We start from the raw sequence: 21,187 nt of genomic DNA, 5'->3' as shown, positions 1-21,187 counted from the left end.
ATTTTGAGAACATGAACTATCACAGTCAACTCCAAATCATGCACGGGGTAATTCTTCTTGTGGGTCTTCAGCTGACATAAAGCATATGCAATAACTTGCCCATCCTTCATCAATACACAACCCAAGACAATGTGCGAAGCGTCACAATACATGGTATACATCCATGAACCGGGGGGCAATACTAATGCTAGTGCTGTAGTCAAGGCGATCTTGAGCTTCTAAAAGCTCGCCCTGCAATCATCGGACCATCTGAACAGAGAACCCTTTTAGGTCAATCTAGTCAAGGACGTCGCATTAGACAAGAAGCCCTTTACGAACTGACAATAATAACCTGCTAATCCCGAAAAACTCCTGATCTCGATCGCTGTGGTAGAACGAGGCAAATCCTGGACTGCCTCAATATTCCTGGGATCTACCTTAATACCCTCACCTGATACAACATTCCCCAACAAAGCCACGGAATCCAACCCAAACTCGCACTTGGAGAACATAGCAGAAAGCTTATATTCTCGCAAGGTATGAAGCATTAATCTCAAATATTGGTTGTACTCCTCCATGCTACACGAGTAAATCAATATGTCATCAATGAAGACAATGATAAATAAGTCAAGATATGGCTTGAACACCTAATTCATCAAATCCATAAATGCCACCGGGGCGTTAGTCAAGCCGAAGGACATCACCAAGAACTCATAGTGGCCATATCTAGTCCGGAAAGTCGTCTTAAGAATATCCGAAGCAGGAATCTTCAACTGATGATACCTAGATCTAAAGTTGATCTTAGAGAACACTCTGACACCCTGTAATTGGTCAGACAAATCATCAATACATGGCAACGAGTACTATCTTGATGGTGACTTTGTTCAACTGACGGTAATCAATGCACATCCGCATACTTCCATCCTTCTTCTTCACAAACAACACCAGTGCATCCCAAGGCAACACATTGGGTCTAATGAACCCCTTCTCAAGCAACTCCTGAAGGTGCTCCTTTAAATCTCTCTTATCTCCTAGGGCGCCATTCGATAAGGCGAAGTAGAAATAGGCTAGGTGCCTAGCACCAAATCAATACCGAAATCGGTATCCCAATCTAGCAGCATACCTGGCGGATCAGCAGGAAATACATCGGGAAACTCTCGTACCACCGGCACTGAATCTATCACGAGAGTCTCTGTAGTAGTATCATGAAGAAAGGCCAATTAGGCCAAACAAGCCTTCTCGACTATATGTTGAGCCTTCAAGAAGAAATAACCTGGCTGAAGTTACCAACAGATGAACCCCTCCACTCTAGTCTGGGCAACTCAGGAATCGCCAAGGTAACAGTCTTAGCGTGGAAATCAAGAATGGCGTGGTACGGGGACAACCACTCCATGACCAAGATAACCTTGAACTCCACCATAATGAGCAATAGAAGATCTTCTCTGGTCTCATATCCACAGAAGGTCACCTCACAGGACCGGTAGACCCAATGCACAATAAAAGAATCACCCACTAGTGTGGACACTTATATAGGAACACCCAAAGACTCGCGAGGTACATCTAGATAAGGAGCAAATAGAGAAGAAAGATATGAGTAAGTAAACGCTGGATCAAATAATACTGAGACACTTGACGGTAGACTGAAATGGTACCCATGATCACTACATCAGAGGCGATTGCCTCTGGCTAGCAGGGATAACATAGAATCTAGCTGGAGCACCACCTGACTGACCTCCACCTCTAGGACTACCCCTACCCATCTTCCCTCCACCTCTAGACGATCGGGCGGGCAGTGTGGTAGCTGGTGCGGTGATCCTGGGCCGATGGTCCTACTGCTCGGCCTTGCCCTGAAGTCTGGAACTAAACCTCTTCACGTGGCCAAGATCCCTGCACTCAAAAGAACCCCTTGGGCAGTGGGCTACTAACCTGAAGTCTGACCCTGATAGCCTAAATACCCACTGGAGGAACCCTAAATAGCTGGTGGATGGTAAGTACTCTATGGAATGGCACTGAAGTAGGGTCATGCTGGAGCACTCCAAGAAGGTAGTGGTGCTGACTACATGGGCCTACTAGGTTGAACCCTCATGAACTGACCTATGCCCCTGGGTGGGGCGCCAAAAAATTCTTCAAACTACCGGGGTCGCTTGTCCCTTGGCGTATACTCTCCACTACGGTTGTGAATACACTTGATCCTCCGAGCTATATCCATAACCTGATAAAAGGGAGTCACCATCTCTGCCTCATAGGCCATAGAAACTTAAATCTCAGGGAGCAGACCTGCAATGCATCTCCGCTCCCTTTCTGCGTCTATGAGAAGTATAATAGCTGCATGGTGAGACGAGTCAGCGAATCTTGCCTCATAGTCGGTCACAGACATGTGACCCTGATGAAGTAACTCAAACTGACCCCAAAGCTCCTCTCTCTCAGAAGGTGGTATGTACTTTTCCAAGAACAGATGTGTAAACTGATCCCAAGTCAAGGGAGGTGAACCTGTTGGCCTATTAAGAAGGTAAGCCTGCCACCATCTGTGTGCCTACCCTTCAAGATGAAAGGTGATAAAGTCAACCCTGTTGGACTCCAATATCCCCATGTTCCAGAGCCCATCGTTGCACCGGTCAATAAAATCCTAGGGGTCCTTTGACTGCTCACCCATAAAGTTAGGGGGCGAAGTCTAGTCAATCTGTCCATCCGCTTCTGCTGATCAACGATCGTGACTGGTATAGCCTATAGCACAACCGCTGCAACTGGCTGGGCTCCACCACCAAGTAGTGCACCTGGGGTCTAATAAATAGCAGCGGCGTGCGCCTGAGCGGTAGGGATCTGTGCTCCCCCTCCCGCTTGAGATATGGTTGGTTCTGATGGAAATAAACCAGCATGTGTCATAGAGTCCATGAACCGTAGCATACAACCCATGACCTCCTGAAATCCCAGCGTAGTCAGGAAATCAGTTGGGGCTGGAACAGCTGCAGACGCCTAATCCTGATCCTCAACAACAGGATGCTCTACTGGATCCACTCTGGTGGTACAACAAGAGCAACTCTAGGATGCCCTCGTCCTTTGACTCGAGCTGGATCCCTCCCCCGGCCTCTAGCAACGGGGGGAGCAGCCCCTTTACCGCCTGGTACATCCGCCACGCGCGTTCTCACTATTTATGAGAGATCAATAGAAAGATACTTAGCACAATATCAACTGCATGATAGTAGATGAAGAAAGAGAAGTTTCCTAACATCTTATAGCCCCTCGAAGATAAGGGACATCTCCATACCGATCCGCAAGACTCTACTAGGCCTGCTCATGACTCGTGAGACCTATATGAACCTAAAGCTCTAACACCAAACTGTCACGATCCCCCCATAATAGGTCGCTATGGCACCTAACGTCGCTGTTAGGCAAGCCCACAAGTGAACTACTATTTTTTACCCACTTTTAATATCTAGAACAAAAGTTTCCCTTTTTAAGTGACCAAAACAAGTAAGATCTCATGCAACCATAACTACTCCTTTCTTAAATAATACCAGCATAATAAGTACATACATTGAAGTGATAGAAATGATTGGTACAGTAGAACATGAATGCTAAAGGTCCTAAAAACTTGGCACCATAAATACATGAGCAATCTAGAGAATGTGCAAAACTACTGCAACTACTGTCTGAAAGTGATAGACAGAAATAATAAACAAAGTAGAGGGAGACTCCGGTGCTACAGATCGTAGCAAGGCAAGAATCTCACCACTAAGTCTCGGTAGATGATCGGCTACGTGCCCACATGACCACTGGTAGTACCTGCACATCAGTGCAGAAGTGTAGCGTGAGTACAGAAAATAATGCGTACCTAGTAAGTATCTAGTCTAACCTCGAAGAAGTAGTGATTGAGGGTTGACTTGACACTTACTAGAGGTCAAATAATAATATAAATACATAAAGTAGACATGGTGAGTGTGAAACAAGTAGCAGCGAAGAAAATAAAGTAACTACAGTAAGTCCACTTATGAGTTTATATCAAATCACTAAACACGTCAAAACTGGCCTCAAAGGCACTAACTCAATAATTACCAACCAAATTTAGTTCCAATTATTAAGCACGAATCTGCCGCGACGAACGACCTGATCCCATAAGAATAATATTACCAACCTGCAGAGGATAATGGTCCGATCCCATAAGAGTAGTGTTACCATCATGCCGAGGCAAACGACCCGATACCATAAGGGAAACTTATGTCACTGCCGAGGCGAACGAACCGATCCCATAAGAGTACAGAATTTTCCTCGCTCGCAGAAGCACTTGCGAGACGAGAAGACACGGATTCATAGTTTATCAAGTATTTCACAATTTTTCTAAAGTATTTTAAATCCTCAATCTCACTCCTAATCAAGACAAATAATATACATGATAGGAATAAACAGTACAATTAAAGGCATGATGTGAGTCTAAATCTACTCGGAAATAACATGAAATATAGCTACGTACAAACTCTCGTCACTTCGTGCACACGTAGGTCCCCACAACAAGTAGCACACAATAATAATACACCTAAGGGGATATGTTCCCTTTTACAAGGTTAAGCAAGAGACTTACCTCGATTCCAAGTCCTCAACCCGGCCCTTCAACCTCACTAGAACTCTTCAAACGATGTTGAGGACTACAACACTAATCAAAGTCGTATAAACAAATAAATTTATGCTTAGAAGTTCATAATTTATATATTAGAGTAATTACGCACCCCTATTTGGATTCCTAATTGTTTATTCAAATACATAATTTATTCACAATTACATTATAGATTTTTTTGTCAAATCTTAGTTTTACCAAACCCTAGGTTCTAACAAAAATCTCATAATTTTCCTTTAATCTAATGTTAAATCTACCTATAATCCGTGTATTTAGCTGAAGAGTTGGTAGGGATCACTTACATCTTGATGTTGATGAAATTCCCCCACAAAATGCTCTCAAAATCGCCTAAGACCAAGTGGGAAATGAGGGAAAGGAAGCTAAGTCCCGTATTAAAATCCCTTGCACTAGTTGAAGATATCGTATTTGCAACATCTAGTTTGCAAATGCGATGGTCGTAAATGCAATAATGGCATCGCAAATGCAAAGCGTGACCAACTTTGCCATGGTTGCAATTATGACCCAAAAATTCGCAAATGCGAAGTTTGGCAGCCCGCAAAAGCGAAAAAAAAGGATGCAGATGTGAAACATGCCACGCCCAGGTGACATCGCAAATGCAAACCCACCATTGCCTCCCCAACCTCACAAATATGCATCCCTCCTTGCAAATGTGAGGTTCAAAATTGTGAACAAAATCTTGCATTTGCGAGACCTGAAGCACTAGACCAGAAACTTGAAAAACTGAAGTCCTTCCGACACTCTGAACCGCGTTCAAAACTCCCCCGAGCCCCCAGAGCTCCACACCAACCATCCATACAATAAAAATATCATAGGAATACGCTCACGTGATCGAAACATCGAAATAACATCTAGAATCACGAATCGGACGCTAAAATCATAAATTCAATCATGAAACTCAAGAACTTCTAAAAACATATCTGCGCACCCGATTCCTATAAAATTGACTCGAAATTATGCCAAATTTTGCATACAAGTAATAAATGGCACAACGAACCTATTCCAACTTCCGTAATTGAAATCCGACCCTAATATCAATAAAGCCAACTCCCGGTCAAACTTCTCAACCTTCCAAACCTTTAACTTTCTAACTTTCGCCAATTCAAGCCAAAATAACCTACGGATCTCTGAATTAACATCCGGACGCACTCCTAAGTCCAAAATCATCATAGAAATCTATTGGAACCTTCAAATCCCAGTTTCGAGGTCATTTATTCAAAATATTTACTCAAGTTAAACTTGGCCACCTTAGGCCACTATTAAGGAATTAAGTTTTCTGATTTCAACCCGAACCCTTCCAAACCTAAACCCACCATCCCCGCAAGTCATAAAATAGTAAAATCACTTATGGGGGGGGTCTTAATTAGGGGAACGGGGATCCAAAAAGAAAAACGACCGATCTGGTCGCTATAGAGACAGAAGATTCGGCACTCATGATAGTTTTGAATTTGTGGCTTGACTCGAAAGATTTGTAAACTTAGAGTCCTACTGATCATTTCAAACTTGAGCTCAAATCCTTGGCCCGCTATTGAGTTTGTTGTCCCTTAGAGTGTTGTAGTTTGGTCGTCTTCTTAGAAGGAGTTCTATGTTGCGACAATTGTTCCTAGAAAAATAAAATACACACATACCCATATATTGCAATGAATAATATATTAAGATGTGATATAAATGATGCATGAATGATGATGCCTGGCTGCCGGCTATTTGGGATCAGGATGATGGATTACTTGAACTTGACTCGATTTGTTAGACGTGCTGTGTACCATTTTGCAGTTATCGGAGCATTGAATCTCCTCGTGTTAGGAGTAGTTGTAGAATGCATCTCCGCTTGTTGGGAGAGTTTTGCATTGAAAGTGCCTCCGCTTGTTGGGAGAGATTGACTTGTAGAGTGTGTCTCTGCTTGTTAGGAGAGCTTTGCACTGAAAAATGTAAAGTAATCCCCGCTTGGGAGCGATTGACTTAAAAATATAATCATGCCTGAAGCTGCACGAGCAAAATGTCACTACATTCAAGATAATAACAAAGGAAAATAAAAGCATACCCAAGAGATACTCTTGACTGCGAAGCAAAGTTGCGGCCATCGATTGGCAGAATCTCAGTGACGAGGCTTGTCACCGTCTATTCTGGACTCCGATGTGACGGAGCGGCAGTGCAGATTGTTCCGTTGACAGAGTGAAAAGTTAGCTATATACAAGGCTTCAATTGGAAAAACTGACGTTTGATTTGTACAGAACGCCCCGATCGATTGAGCTGACGATTTGCTATATACAGGGCTCCAATTGATGAAGCCGACAACTAGTTTTTTACAAGGTGATCCAATTAGTTAAGTAGACAGTTTGCTATATATAGGGCTCCAATTGATGAAGCCAACCACTCATTTTTTACAAGGTGCACCGATTTATTAAGCAGACAGTTTGCCATTTATAGTATGCCTTTTCCGCATCAGCAATCTGACTCCAAGATACCTGCAAAGGATTCCAGAATTAGTTTCAGTTGTATCGAAAAATTTAAATAAAGAAAGAGGGGTAATAATCCTGAAAAAGTGGCAGATCCGTCATTTGCCCCAGTGTATTCCCAATATTTCCTTGCGTCCTGTTGACGCTTCACTAAAAGAAAAATTCTTAGTGGGAGTGGGGAGGGGGGTTGGTTTATATCGACCTCAACATTGCTTTTTCTCCAGCCCCTAATATAGTTATGCCACGAAGTTCAGTAGGTAGAACAAATTACTATATTTAGAATTTTTTTTTTGAAAATCTTTGTTTAATAGAAGGTTCTGAATATTTAGACATAGGGTTCTCAATCTTTGTTTAACTTGTTAATATTTAGAAAATTATGACATGCTATGAAAGGTTTTTTGAAAGCGAGCGTTGCTTTTTGAAAACTCTATCCCATTGATGTCGATCTTCAATAATGCTTCTAACAATGCGGCTGCTTGCCGTTGCAGCTGCGTTCTAATTTGAACTAATGCATTACAAAGGTTTCCTAAGGTTATGACTGAACCCTTTCATGTTGCCTACATATCCAAAATAGAAATAGTTCCGAACGTAGTTCGTGGATGATGATAAAAATATAATAAATATGACTGAGCCTGACTCAGGAAGCCTACGTATCCAATGGAATCAAGTCCAGACCTAGTTCGATTACAATAGATGCAAAATAATGAGATTAAGAATGAAATGGTCGAATTTGACTCAGACTGCCTATGTATCCAAATGAATCTGGCCAGAACATAGTTCAATTACAAAAGAAGACTGAATTCGATGATGATTTCTTACGTAGTTCAATTATGCACTCCACATCTGCGACCTTTTCACCCACAGTCCATTTTTGTTCTACGATAAAAATGTCCACATCTGCGGACACGCTTCAGCACCCAAACTTCCGCACCTGCGGACTCTGCTCCCAGGCCATAACTTTCGCTTCTGCGACTCCCTCACTGCTTTTGCAACTCCGCATCGGCGCCCATAACTCCGCAGGTGCGGTCACACCAGAACCTCTATCAAGCCAGCATAGCCAAAATGATCCAAAAGGATCTGAACATCATCCGAAACTCCTCCGAGCCCCTCAGGACCCCATCCTGATATAACACACGTTCCATAACATAACACAGACTTAATCGAGGCCTCAAATCATGCATAACAACATCAAAATCGCAAATGGTACCTCAAATAGAACTTAATGAAATTTTGAACTTTCAACTTCCATAACTCGTGCCGAACCATATCAAATCAACTCGGAATGACTCCAAATTTTACACACAAGTCCCAAATGACATAACAAAGCTATTCAAATTCCCCAAATCACAATCCGAACACAGTATCATCAAAGTCTACTCCCGTTCAAACCTATAAACTTTTCAAAGCTCCAAATTGCCATCTTTTCGCCAAATAGTACCGAAATCTTGTAGAAACATCCAAATGCAAATTCGGGCATATGCCCAAGTTCAAAATTACCATCCGGACTTGACAGAATCATCAAAACTCCCATCCGGCAAATATACAAAAGTTTAACTTGGTCAAATCTTCCAACTTAAAACTTCCTAGCTGAGAATCATTCTTCCAAATCAAATCCTGAATCACCTGAAAAACAAAAACCGACGATTCACACAAGTCATAATACATCATATGAGGCTACTCAAGACTTCAAATAGCTGAATGGAATGCAACTGTTCAAAACGACCAGCTGGGACGTTACATTCTCCCCTACTTAAACATACGTCCGTCTTCGAGCGCGCCAATAGTCATTCCAAATCCATCAAATCACAGTGTAACCTTACCATGCACATACTCGGGGGTGATCCCATGTCACCTCAATCTATATAGGTCCGTCAACTTAACATAACCGAAGATTTTACCTTCAACCTTAGCCCATAAAACCTTGAAACCTAATTTCCAACATTTGGAATTCCTCACAAGACTCCAATGTCGCATCTACATATTTTATAAATCTAAACAAGTTGTATCAAGTCAAAACTATAACCTAAGATATAATCACATGATATACCACATAACTCGCATACTCGCAACAATAATTCTGATCATAGTACCTTCTAAAAAAAACCGGTACCAGGAATGAACCTCACATCAATTAAAACTTCATTAAAAACCTTCGTACAATGCCAATGATGAAAGAAACACGCAGAAACTCAAAACAACTCATCTGATCAACAAGTCATGGAGCTCCTTCTCATCCGATAAGAACCAAAGCCAAATTCCACATCCATTTGAATAAATAAATCCAAGCTCCCCAACTCAAAATATGAATAAATAAACATACTCTCGAATTATATAACTTATGCCTAGTCATTTTACAAATGCGAACAAATAGTCGCACCTGCGACTTCTGCTTCTGCGATAAAAGACTCGCACTTGCTAGAAAGCCTCAACCCAGCACTTGTCGCTTCTATGACACCAAAACACGCCTCTACAATTGTGCTTATGCGCTAAAGGTACCACACCTGCGACCTCCTAGATACGTCTGCACTCCGCATCTATGACCTCTTTGCCCACAGTCCATTTTTGCTTCTGCGATAAAAATGTCCGCTTCTATAGACACGCTTCAGCGCACAAACTTCCGCACCTACAGACTCTGCTCCCAGGTTAGTGTCACACCTTCTTTTTCCGAGGAATAGAGAATTTTTCCAATTAAAATTATATTAATCGCAATGGAATTATTTATTTAATTAGAATCACCACTTTGGAATAATAATTGTGGTGTTCCAAGTAACCGGTTCATTTTAAAATCCCAAATCGATGAAATAGACTATATTTTTACGGTCCGCGATCACAGAAGGTGTGAGACACTCCCAAGTTTTGTTGTTTTAGCACAGTCACTCAATTAATAATAATTGGCCTAATTATTTGATTTATTACATGCTTAAAACCTATTGTGAATTTTTTTTAACTTTTTAATTGCTTTTAATAGAATTTTAATTGCCTTTAGGATTTATGAAATTTATTTAAATAAGTCGCGGTGTTGCGCACTTATTGTTTTGGTATACAATGCGAATCGCATCATGTGAAACGCACCTGCAACTCACTACATGTTTATTTTTTTATTTTGAAGTTAAGGATCATGTCGCGTGGAACGCGCACTCGATATTGTGGTTATGTATCATGACTATGCCACTGGAACCATACACATAGCCACAATGATTTATTTTAAACGCGCCTAAAGTAAACTATGATATTCGAAAATTATTCAACTCCTAAATTAGAGATTGTTGTGAGGTCTATGAAATATGGAGTTAATTATGGACATGTGCTTGTAATTGGCTAAACTCAGCTCAAGCCCCTGGCGTGTGAACACATCACTGCTCATATAAAATTATTTAAAGGTTAATTCTATTTGAGATCACTCAATTTCAGTTGAAAGATAATCAATTAATGATCAAAGGGAGATCAATCAACAAAAAGTCGCATTTTTCATTGAGAATTCTGGAGGTTACATAAGAAGCGTGAATGGCTATAAATATTAAGCCCAAACTCTTAAGGACTTTGAATCATTAAACCAATTGAGGTTAAAATGGGGAAATAACGATGTCTGACTCCACATTCTTTCAAATTTGGACCCAGGAAAAAGGCCCTCTATAAGGTCATGACTTCCTTTGCTAACACAGCAGTTATTCATCAAATTTCCATTCCAAATAGACAAAAGACGTTATTGTTGTATCAACACTTGTATTTTAAGTCACACATAGTCCATACTAAACAATCATATCAATGACCTAACATGAAGATGGTAATCAAAGAAAAGCTTTCAACCATGTCAGATGTCAATATTATTATGATGGTAACTGTAAATAAAAATCATCTTTTAGAACTCGTATTTTGATTTCGAAACTGATTAAGTCTCAGAACTTCACAACTTGGAATTATTCACATATATTCCATAGTGAGATTACATGCCAAAAGATACTATTAACCGGAATATAGCTATTTAAACTGATGTTCAGACTTAAAAAATCCCATTCATCTTCCAGCTTATGCTCAACCAGTTTACAACATGAATTGCTTACTCAGAAATAAACTCAGATTAAAGCCAAATGTTCGCAAGTCTAGTACCATAGAACCTCTAGTCAAAAATATAGATTGTGTGGGTTTATACAAACCGTAAACTGTAAATCCCTAATTCTGTCTTCAAACTTCAATATCTAGCCATCACAAAATGAACTCCATCAACATTCTAAAGCGATCACAGGATTCTTATGTCCAATTAAAACATACAACTCGATTGAAATAAGGCTTGTAGGGCATGGCTTTTAACACATTCAATCTTATGAGCACTAAACAAGCTTTACACAGTTTCACATATCCATAACCAACAAACAGGCTTCCAGATTTTGTTCAAAACAAATCACGTGAGCAGCATTAAGTATTACTCAGAAAAAGTACACAAGCCAATTTAAGATTTAAGCAACTGGACTTAGAAAATCGGGTAGAAAACTCAACACAAACCAATTAATATGTCATCCATAGATTTAAAGAAGAGAATATAGATGAAGGTTTACATACCTAACATCAAAGTGCCAAGCTCAGCTACAGTAAACAATCAGCAACAAACAAACAAGAGTCCACACCAGGCTAATCCTTTGAAGAATCGAGAAAAATGCAAGAGAAATAAAGCTTTTGAAACAAACCAGTCTCTTGCTTTTTTGTATTAAAATGAGATCTTCAGAGTGTTTTTAGAGAAATACATGTAATATAAAAAAAGGATTGTGAATTTTTCAGAAAGTTCCCCTCTTTTGTGGAATAATATGTGTTCCCTTATATAGACTATGCCTATGCTCTATGAGAGAATGAGATAAAGCCTAGAAAGATGTAACGAGTCGGCCGTTCGTTCTGAGAGTTATAGCCCTGTTTCCCCCATCTATGCTTATTTATGTGTTGTTCAGCTATGTTGAGTTGTATCGAGTTAGTAGGTTTAGGTTCGGGGGTAGTTTTGGAGTGAAATGAATACTTAATCTCTTAGTTAGAAAACTAAGTTAGAAAAGTCAACCGAAAGTTGACTTATTAGTAGACAAATTGGGATTTGAATTTTTATGATTCGATTAGCTTCGTCAGTTGATTTTAGACTTAGAAGTGTGTCCAAAATTTAATTTGGTCGACCATGGAAAATTAGGTATCGAGGTCGGAATGGAATTCCGGAAGTTGGAGTAGGTTCGTAGTGTCATTTGTGACGTGTGTAAAAAATTTGAGTTCATTCGGACATAGTTTGATAGGTTTCGGCGTCGTTGGCGAATTTTGAAAGTTTAGAAATTCTTAGGCTTTAATTCGAGGTTGATTTGGTGTTTTGGTGTTGTTTTGGGTGTTCTGGAGGTTCGACTAAGTTCGGGTAGTTATATATAACTTGTTGGACTTATTGGTTGAGGTCACAAGGGCCTTGGGTGAGTTTTGAATAGGTTTGGGTTATGTTGCGTTCGGTTTTCTTATGTCTCTACGCCATTTTTTCAAGCATAAATGATATCTTATTGAACAAATGAGCTCCGATTTCTTTTTTGATTGAAGCATTAGATCCGTATCGTAATTATGAACCCGTATAAAAAAGAATCATCAAATTTGGACATCGTATGAGAATTTTATGGTCATTTTACTAAGAAATAGGTTGCCAAATTTTTCAAAGTAATTACGAAATTGCCACTGACGGCGTTTGCTGCACTATTTGCAAATATTTAAACCAACATATCTCATTCATTATAAGGTCAAATTGAGTAATTCAAAAGCCTAACTTGACTAGAATTTCACAAAGAATCCATTGGAGGTGTAAAAAGCGAGTTTTGGCATTGTTTTTGGTACAAGAAACAAGGCAGAATAACTGGCAAAAAAATATATAAAATTAGGGTTTGTTCATTCGGTCATATATTGAGTTGGGGAGCTTGGATTTGGGTGATTTTGGAGGCGATTTTCGCCATAGGGATTGGGGTAAGTGTTCTTTACTCGTTTTTGGTTATATTTCATGAATCCATCTTCGTTTTTTGGGATTTGATTGATGATTTCAAAGTAAAATTGAGGGAGCTAAGACTTGAGTTTTGGAGAGTTTTAGGTAGGGATTTGAGGGACCAAATGAAGTTCAATTTTGATAAATTTTATATGGTTAGACTCGGGAGAGGAAGAAGATTATTATTCTATCATTTTTGACTAGTTTCGAGACGTGGGCACAGGGGCCGGGCTTTTGCCGATTTCGGATTTTGACCTATTTATGTAGTTTTTCTGTTGGAATTCGATTCTTTAGCCTATGTTGATGGTATTAATATGATTATGGTTACATTCAGAGATTTTGGAGACCGAGTCCAGAGACGAGGGCATTCCGGAGTAGAATTTTACGCGGTTGAGGTAAGTAACAATTTTAACTCTAGCTTTGAGGGTATAAACCTGGAGTATTTGATATCATGTGATTGTTTGGAGGTGATACCCACGCTAGGTGACGGGCATGTGGGTGTATAAGTCGAGGGATTAAGACTTGGTCCATCCTATGAGGCTGTGAGGCCTAATAACCATTATTTGTATTTATGCATTTATTTGTTGGTGAACTTATCTACCTTCACGTTAGAGATCATATTTAGGCTTCATTCATGCTCACGTTATTTGTACTCAGTCATAGAAATTATTGTACATATTTACCTCAGTCTATATTATTTGCTAATATGCTGTAATACTTGATGAGGGTTGGGTCCCTTTATTTGTTGATGATGGTGAGGCTAGTGAGGTACATGATTGAGTGAGGTCCAGGGCCTGGTTGTGAGGATATTAATACCATAGCGCGTGAGTTGTTCGCGTAGCACGTGAGTTGACCGTGCGGGTCCAGGTATTGATACCATAGCGCGTGAGTTATCCACGTACACGTGAGTTGACCGTGCAGATCCAGGTATTTATATGATGGCACGTGAGTTGTCTGTGCTTAGCGCTTGGGCTTTGGGAGCCCCTATGGAGTCTGTACACACCCCTAATGAGCGCAGAGTATTGAGTGCTGAGTGTGAGTGTTGAGTGATGGAGTGTTGAGTGTTGAGTGCGAGTGATGAGTGATGAGTGATGGAGTGACATTGTTGTGAGGTTGCATTTACTTTTGTTGTTGCTGCATTTACCTGTTAATTTCTTTGTGGCATTTGTTGATTTTATGAAATTTACCGATTTATTCATGTTTATTGTAAATTGTGAAAATAAATAATTGGACTGTTTTGCTTAGCTCGTCACTACTGCTCAGTTTCTTAGTTATTTCTGTTACTACTGAGTCGGTTGTACTCATACTACACCTTGCACTTTATGTGCAGATCCAGGTGAGTTAGAGCGCGGCGATCATTGAGTTCAGGCCGGCTATCTTTGGAGACTGCAAGATAGCTACTAGCAACCGCAGGGCCTTGTTACTCCTCTTGTCATTTCTTATTTTGGATAGTTAGACAGTCTATATATCTTAGTTTATAGTTTTAGACGCTCATAACTTAGTGACACCCCTATGTTTGGGGCTCGTTTCCGTATTTTTCTATATTATATTTAGAGTTGATTTAGTTTACGAAAAATTTAAATGTTAAAATATTTTATTAAATTCTTATAATCGGTTTAGTAGTAATATTTTGGGAATAATCTTTCCTTGTAACATGATTGGCGCCATCACGACCATAGTTAGATTTTGGGTCGTGACAAGAAGAATCTATCAGCTTCCTAAAATTTAGGAAAATGACATCTTTTGCAACTAAATTGGATAGTTGTCCAAAAATGATTCTTTTTCCCATCTTTTACCCCCCTTTTAACTTCTGAAATTAACCTTTTTGACCCCATATTTGACCTAACCTATTTATCTTATTACATTTTGATCCCTTATCTCTATTCTTGAACATTCAAGCTATTAACAAGAAAGATTCTGCTAATTTTTAAATCCCTAAATTCCCTGATCAAAACTAACAAACTGATTTTACTTTAATCTCAGAATGTTGGACTTAAAGGTATTAGTGACAAGACATAATTAATACGACATCACGTTGATAAATTGCTACCAATTAACCAACACATAACAGGCTTTAACACAAAATAATTAAGACTAACTTAATCGAAATATTAGTTATTCTAATAAACTACTGCTTTTAAAACTGCTAAATGCAATCAAAACACTAATCAAAATAATAAATCAGGCGGCTAATAATGAAGAACATGAAGGATCAAAAAAGGGAAATTACCTACTGACGAATACAACCAAGCTTAATAAATCCGACCAATGGTTGATATCGTTACGCGAGCACTGATTCATGCCTGAAAGGCAGAACCAATGCTACAAGTAGCGATAATGACGATGGCCGGGCAGGAGGTTGAATGGACAAATCTGATGGTCATCAAACGATATGAAACCAACATCTTTTGATAACTCTTAACATAAGCAGTCAATTGATGTGGGTTATAACGTAAGACGACCCGAATTTAGAAGAAAAATCAAAAAGGGGAAAATTAGGTTTTCTTAACTTCTTAGATATAAAATCCGCAAAGTTGTAAGGATTTTTAAAGGGAATGGTTTGGGGATTAGGAATGAGGAGGAAAAGAAGGTTGTGTGGTGACGATTTAGGGGTGAGAAAGACAAGTCTGTGAGATTCTTGGGGGTTGGGGGAGGGGGTCTTCCGACATTTTGATATGAGAGGGGTGTGGGTGTGGACTGGTTAATGGGAATTGGGTTGGGGCGGTTCTGGGGCTATTTTGGGCCATTTTGTGGCCGACCCATCCTCATTAAACTAGGCAGTCTTCCCTTCTTTCTTTCTTTATATTAAAGCAAATATTTCCAAATGTAGCCATTTAAAATTTTCAAATTAATTTTTTTTGCACAATTGACCCACTAACTATTTTCTAACATTTAAATAGCTAATTAACTTAACACTAATGAAAGGAAATTATTAATTTAAAGCTAAAAGCTAAAAAAATAAACATGACCATTGTATATATATATTTTGATTTTTCGTTTGATAAATGATTTTAATTAATGTAATTAAATTCTAAATGCAATTAAGATCTAAAATGCTATGAGACAAAGAATTGAACATTTTTATGGTGTTTTCTATGATTTTAGGATATTAGATATAAATGCAACTAAATGCAAACAAACAAAATAAAATAAATCTATAAAAAAAAAACTTAGAATTCTTTTTTTGTGTGGATTTTGTAGGAGTATTTCGTAGGGTAAAAATTATGTGCTCACAGTTTCCCCTATTTGCTCGAGAACATGAAGAGTTTTTGGGCAAAGATAAAGTGAGCAATTATGAGCAATTTTTGCCCGTTTGACACTCCATGGGAAGCATTTTGCAAAAAGTTTGACCGAACCTTGCTTTAGAGATTGCCTACATATTCTTGGCTATAAATGAATCAGGATAGTATAGTTCTAGTAGTTTTGGTAGCTGGGATTACCATAAAGCTATGATCTCACTGTTGTTCTTGCTGTTACTTCATGTTGAACTCCTTATTACACCAAAATCAGAATCAAAAGAATCTAAACAAACCTATCAGTTATGAGTTACAAGATCCCTATCTATAAGTCTTTTAAAGCTTGATCTTGAGTCTTGGCTGGTTCTTCATACAGACTCTAATCTGAACCTTGATGCTTGCTAGCTGTAGGTGCTAGTTCATTTTTCTATGGTTTTTCAGATCAAAACGGGACATGCAAAACTTGTGACTTCAGTCATGTCTTGAGCAGTTCACATCTTTTCCTCTGCTTCTGCATTTTGGATTTACTTTTTTTTTTCTTTTCTTTATTTTGGATTAAGACTTCTTCTTTTGGTCATTTCAAACCCCGTGTCTCGAGGTAAAACCTGCTCAAACACCAAAACAAAACAAATGATTCTTTGGGAATGGTGTACCCTGATTTTCTAAATGGTGCCTCAAATAAGGATTGATGTACTTTAAGTTGGAAAACACAGCTAGGGATTAGTGTACCTTCTACTGGTAAGGAGACTAGAGAGTTGAGACCCTATATCTGAAATAACATCAAGTAGGGAGTGGAGACCCTGTGTTGTAAAAGAAGACTAGGGAGTGGAGACCCTATGTCTAAAATAACGTCAACTAGGGAGTGGAGACCCTATGTTGGAAAAGAGACTAGGGAGTGGAGACCCTATGCCAAAATAAAATCAACTATGGAGTAGAGACACTATGTTGGAAAAAAGACTAGCGAATGGAGACCCTATATCTAAAATAACTTCAACTAGGGAGTGGAGACGCTATGTTGGAAAAAAGACAATGGAGTGGAGACTCTATGTCAAAAGTAAAATCGACTATAGAGTGGAGACCCTATGTTGGAAAAGAGACTAGGAAGTGGGGACCCTATGTCTAAAATAACTTCAACTAGGGAGTGGAGACCCTATGTTGGAAACGAGACTAGGGAGTGGAGACCCTATGTCTAAAATAGAATCAATTATGGAGTGGAGAACGTCTGTTGGAAAAGAGACCAGGGAGTGGAGATCCTATGTCTAAAATAAAATCAACTTGGGAGTGGAGACCCTATGTTGGAAAAGAGACTAGGGAGTGAGACCTTATGTTTAAAATTGAATCAACTAGGGAGCGGAGACTCTATGTTGGAAAATGCAGCTAGGGACTGGAGATCCTATGCTACTATGATTTTGAACTTTCTTTCTTTTTTAATTTTGAGGATGAGTAAAATGCTGGAAAGAATTTGGAAAAGACTTCCCTTTTTGGAGTGGTTGCTCCTACAGAGCTATTTTTAGCCTCCGTGCAATTTTTTTTGTAGCACCTGCTTTTTACAGGGTTGCTTTTGGATTACACATGTTTCGTATTTTCAAACAAAGAACAATTGTTTGTTTGAAATGGTAGTTGAGTTTGCATCCTTGAGTGTTTCAACCAGTAGATTTTGGCCGGCTTCTTTGATGATAACTTCACCTGCAACTAGTTGTTTTCTGAACACCGATTGTATTTTTGGCGTTGGAGAACCTTTGGCTTTTCTATACTTCTTTATGAGGGTTGGTCACATGGGACTTAATCTTTTCCAACTTTATTTTGCCTTTCTAGGCCTTTGACTTCTTTCTCCTGATTTTAAATTCAGAGCATTGGGGTATCCTTGGCTTTTCAAACCCTGCCAAGACGGTTAGTCGCATGGGACTCAACCTTTTAAACTTTATTTTCACCCTTGTATGTACTTCAATTTGATTTCCTTCTTTCGAGAGTTTTCGATTTCGAAACATCGGCCATCATGGCAGTCAGGGTCAACTTGATGCTTCTTCCGAGGCGGGGTGCCTTTTTGCATATTAGATTGTATCAAATGAGAACCCTATAAATCATTTTTACCATCCCTTCTTTGTATTAGTTTTAGAACAGAGTTAGACCGAAATTGATTGAAAGAAAAATAAATAATGGAATGGACAAGAAATTTAGACAAGAGGTATCTCTTTCGAGGAAAAGAAAAAAGGACTTATCTAGAGTACGTATGGACTTCAATGAATGTGACATGCCTTTTGGACTAGATTCCTTATCTGTGTAAACCATTCGACTTTCAGAAATTCATCACAACTTTTGTCTCATAACCGAGAAACCTTGTGAGGACCATGTCATTGTCACTGACTGCGAGGATCCTCTTGGAAGTGTTTGGATAGTGAGAAGGAAAGCCTTCTTCATCCCAATCGGAACAGGTTAGAGCTGTGAAAAAGGGTCAAATGTAATGCCTTTTGACCGCATATGCATTGACAGTTGTCTCAGTGTCATTTCCTTCGACGTCTCCCAAATACAGTGCTCCCTTTGGAAACACTCTTCTTATAATGTACAAACCCTTCTAATTTGGAGTGAATTTTCCTTTGGCTTCTTCTTTATGCAGGAAAATACTTCTCAGAACGAGTTGCCCCACTTTGAATTTTTTAGGCCGCGCTTTCTTGTTATAGGCATGAGCCATTCTTTGTTGGTACAGTTGCCCGTGGCAAACTATGGCCATCCGATTTTCATCAATCATGGTCAATTATTCCAACCGAGTCTTGACCCATTCATCATCCTCGATCTCGGCTTCAATAATGATCCGAAGAGAGGTAATCTCAATTTTTGTAGGTATTACGACTTCAGTGGCATAAACCAATAAGTAGGGTACGACCCTTACCGATGTGCGTACGATTGTGCGATATCCCAATAGTGCAAATGGCAATTTTTCATGCCATTGTCTGGAACTCCGAATCATTTTCCTGAGAATCTTCTTGATATTCTTGTTTTTTCAACTTTAATAGTGCCATTAGCTTTGGGTCGATAAGGGGTAGAATTACAATGAGTAATTTTAAATTATTTGCATACCTACCTCACCAAATGGCTATTCAGATTTGCAGCATTGTCCGTAATGGTAGTTTTAGGAATACCAAAATGACAAATAATGTTGGAATGCACGAAGTCCACCATTGTTTTCTTAGTGACGACTTGACTGTTTTGACCCACTTTGTGAAATAATTGATGTCAACCAAGATAAATGTGTGCCCATTTGAAACTTTCGGCTCAATTAGCCCAATAACATCCCTGCCCCAAGCAATGAACAACCAAGGTGACAACATAAGATTTCATTATGAAGGCAGTGCATGAATCAGGTCACCGTGTATCTGCCACTGATAGCATTTTCAGATGAAACTGAAACAATCTTTTTCTATGGTCATCAAGTAATAACCTGATCGAAGGATTTTTCTTTGAAAAGACATACCCGTTCATGTAAGGCCCACATACTCTCGAATGCACTTCATTCATGATTTTTTCAGCTTCTCGAGAATCAACTTCTCAAAAGATTCAGATATGGAGTTCTTTGGTATAGGACCTCTCCACTCAGAAAGAAACTGCTTGCAAGCCTTTTGATAGTTCTCTTTTGAACTTCACTAGCCTATTCGGGATATTCTTTTGTTTTCAAAAACCATTTGATATCATGATACCATGCTAAACATCTGGATCCATTTCAATGGTGTTACAATAACCATGCCTTTCTCTTACTTGGATTTCCAACGGGTCAATAAGAACATTACTCAGGTACGGTAGCATTGAGGACAAAGTAGCTAGTGCATCAGCTAACTTATTGTGAAATCGAGGAATATACTTGAACTCAACGAACTTAAACCGCTTACTAAGATCTTCAACATGTTGCTTGTACTGGATGAGTTTGATGTCTCGAGTTTCCCACTCACCATGGGCCTGTCGAATGATTAAATCGAAATTCCCTATGATCAATAATTCTTCTACATCCAGATTAACTGCCATGTTCATGCCCAGGATGTAGGCTTCATACTCAGCGGTGTTGTTTGTATAGAAGAACCCGAGACGGGATGTGGCCGGATAGTGTTGACCTGTGGGCAAAATCAGAATTGCTCCAATACCGACACCTTTTGCATTTACCGCCCCATCAAAGAACATTTTCCAAGCATTGGTGTTTTCTAGAACTACTTCAACCGAATTTACTTCCTCGTCCGGAAACTAAGTAAATAGGGGTTTGGTATTTATCAATGACCGGGTTCTCAGCTAGATAGTCTGCCAAATCTTGGGCTTTCATTGTCGTGCGAGTGACATAAACAATGTCAAATTCTGTGAGCAGGATTTGCCATTTTGCCAACCTTCTTGTAGGCATCGCCTTCTGGAATATATATTTCAAAGGATCCATCCTGGTTATAAGATATGTTGTGTAAGCCAGCAGATAATGTCTAATTTTCTGGGCAACCCAAGTTAGGGCGCAACAAAGTGTATTTGGCTTCATAGCTAGTGAACTTCTTGCTCAAATAATATATGGCTAGCTCTCTCTTCCCGGTCACATAGTGTTGCCCCAAGATACAACTGAAAGAATTTTCCAAGACTGTCAGGTACAAGAACAAAGGTCTTCTTGGCTCAGGTGGAACCAAGACTAGGGGATTTGACAGATATTCTTTGATTTTATCAGAAGCTTCTTGACACTCATCTATCCATTTGATTGACGCATCTTTCTTTAGCAACTTAAATATGGGCTCACGAGTGGTAATAAGCTGAGCAATGAATCTGCTGATGTAATTCAATCTCCCTAGAAGACTTATGACCTCTTTCTTGGTCTTCGGAGGTGGCTAATCCTGAATAGACTTTATTTTGTTGGATCTTATTCAATACCCCTCCAACTGAATATAAATCCCAG

The 21,187-nt window shown here is 39.3% G+C and overlaps 1 protein-coding gene across 1 annotated transcript; it reads right to left on the bottom strand.

The window, feature by feature from the left end:
• Positions 1-19,974: 19,974 nt before the first annotated feature.
• LOC142182064 (uncharacterized) lies at positions 19,975-20,445 on the bottom strand. Its single transcript, XM_075255964.1, has one exon. The coding sequence runs from the start codon at positions 20,443-20,445 to the stop codon at positions 19,975-19,977; it is 471 nt and encodes a 156-aa protein (XP_075112065.1).
• Between the last annotated feature and the right edge of the window lie 742 nt (positions 20,446-21,187).

Source organism: Nicotiana tabacum, chromosome 6, assembly GCF_000715075.1.
Source record: "Nicotiana tabacum cultivar K326 chromosome 6, ASM71507v2, whole genome shotgun sequence".
In the NCBI taxonomy this organism is placed as follows: Eukaryota; Viridiplantae; Streptophyta; class Magnoliopsida; order Solanales; family Solanaceae; genus Nicotiana; species Nicotiana tabacum.
This window is presented reverse-complemented; position numbering and strand designations above follow the sequence as displayed.

Coding starts and splice junctions, on each gene's coding strand:
- LOC142182064 (XM_075255964.1), bottom strand. CDS start 20,445: ATGTTCTTTGATGGGGCGGTAAATGCAAAAGGTGTCGGTATTGGAGCA.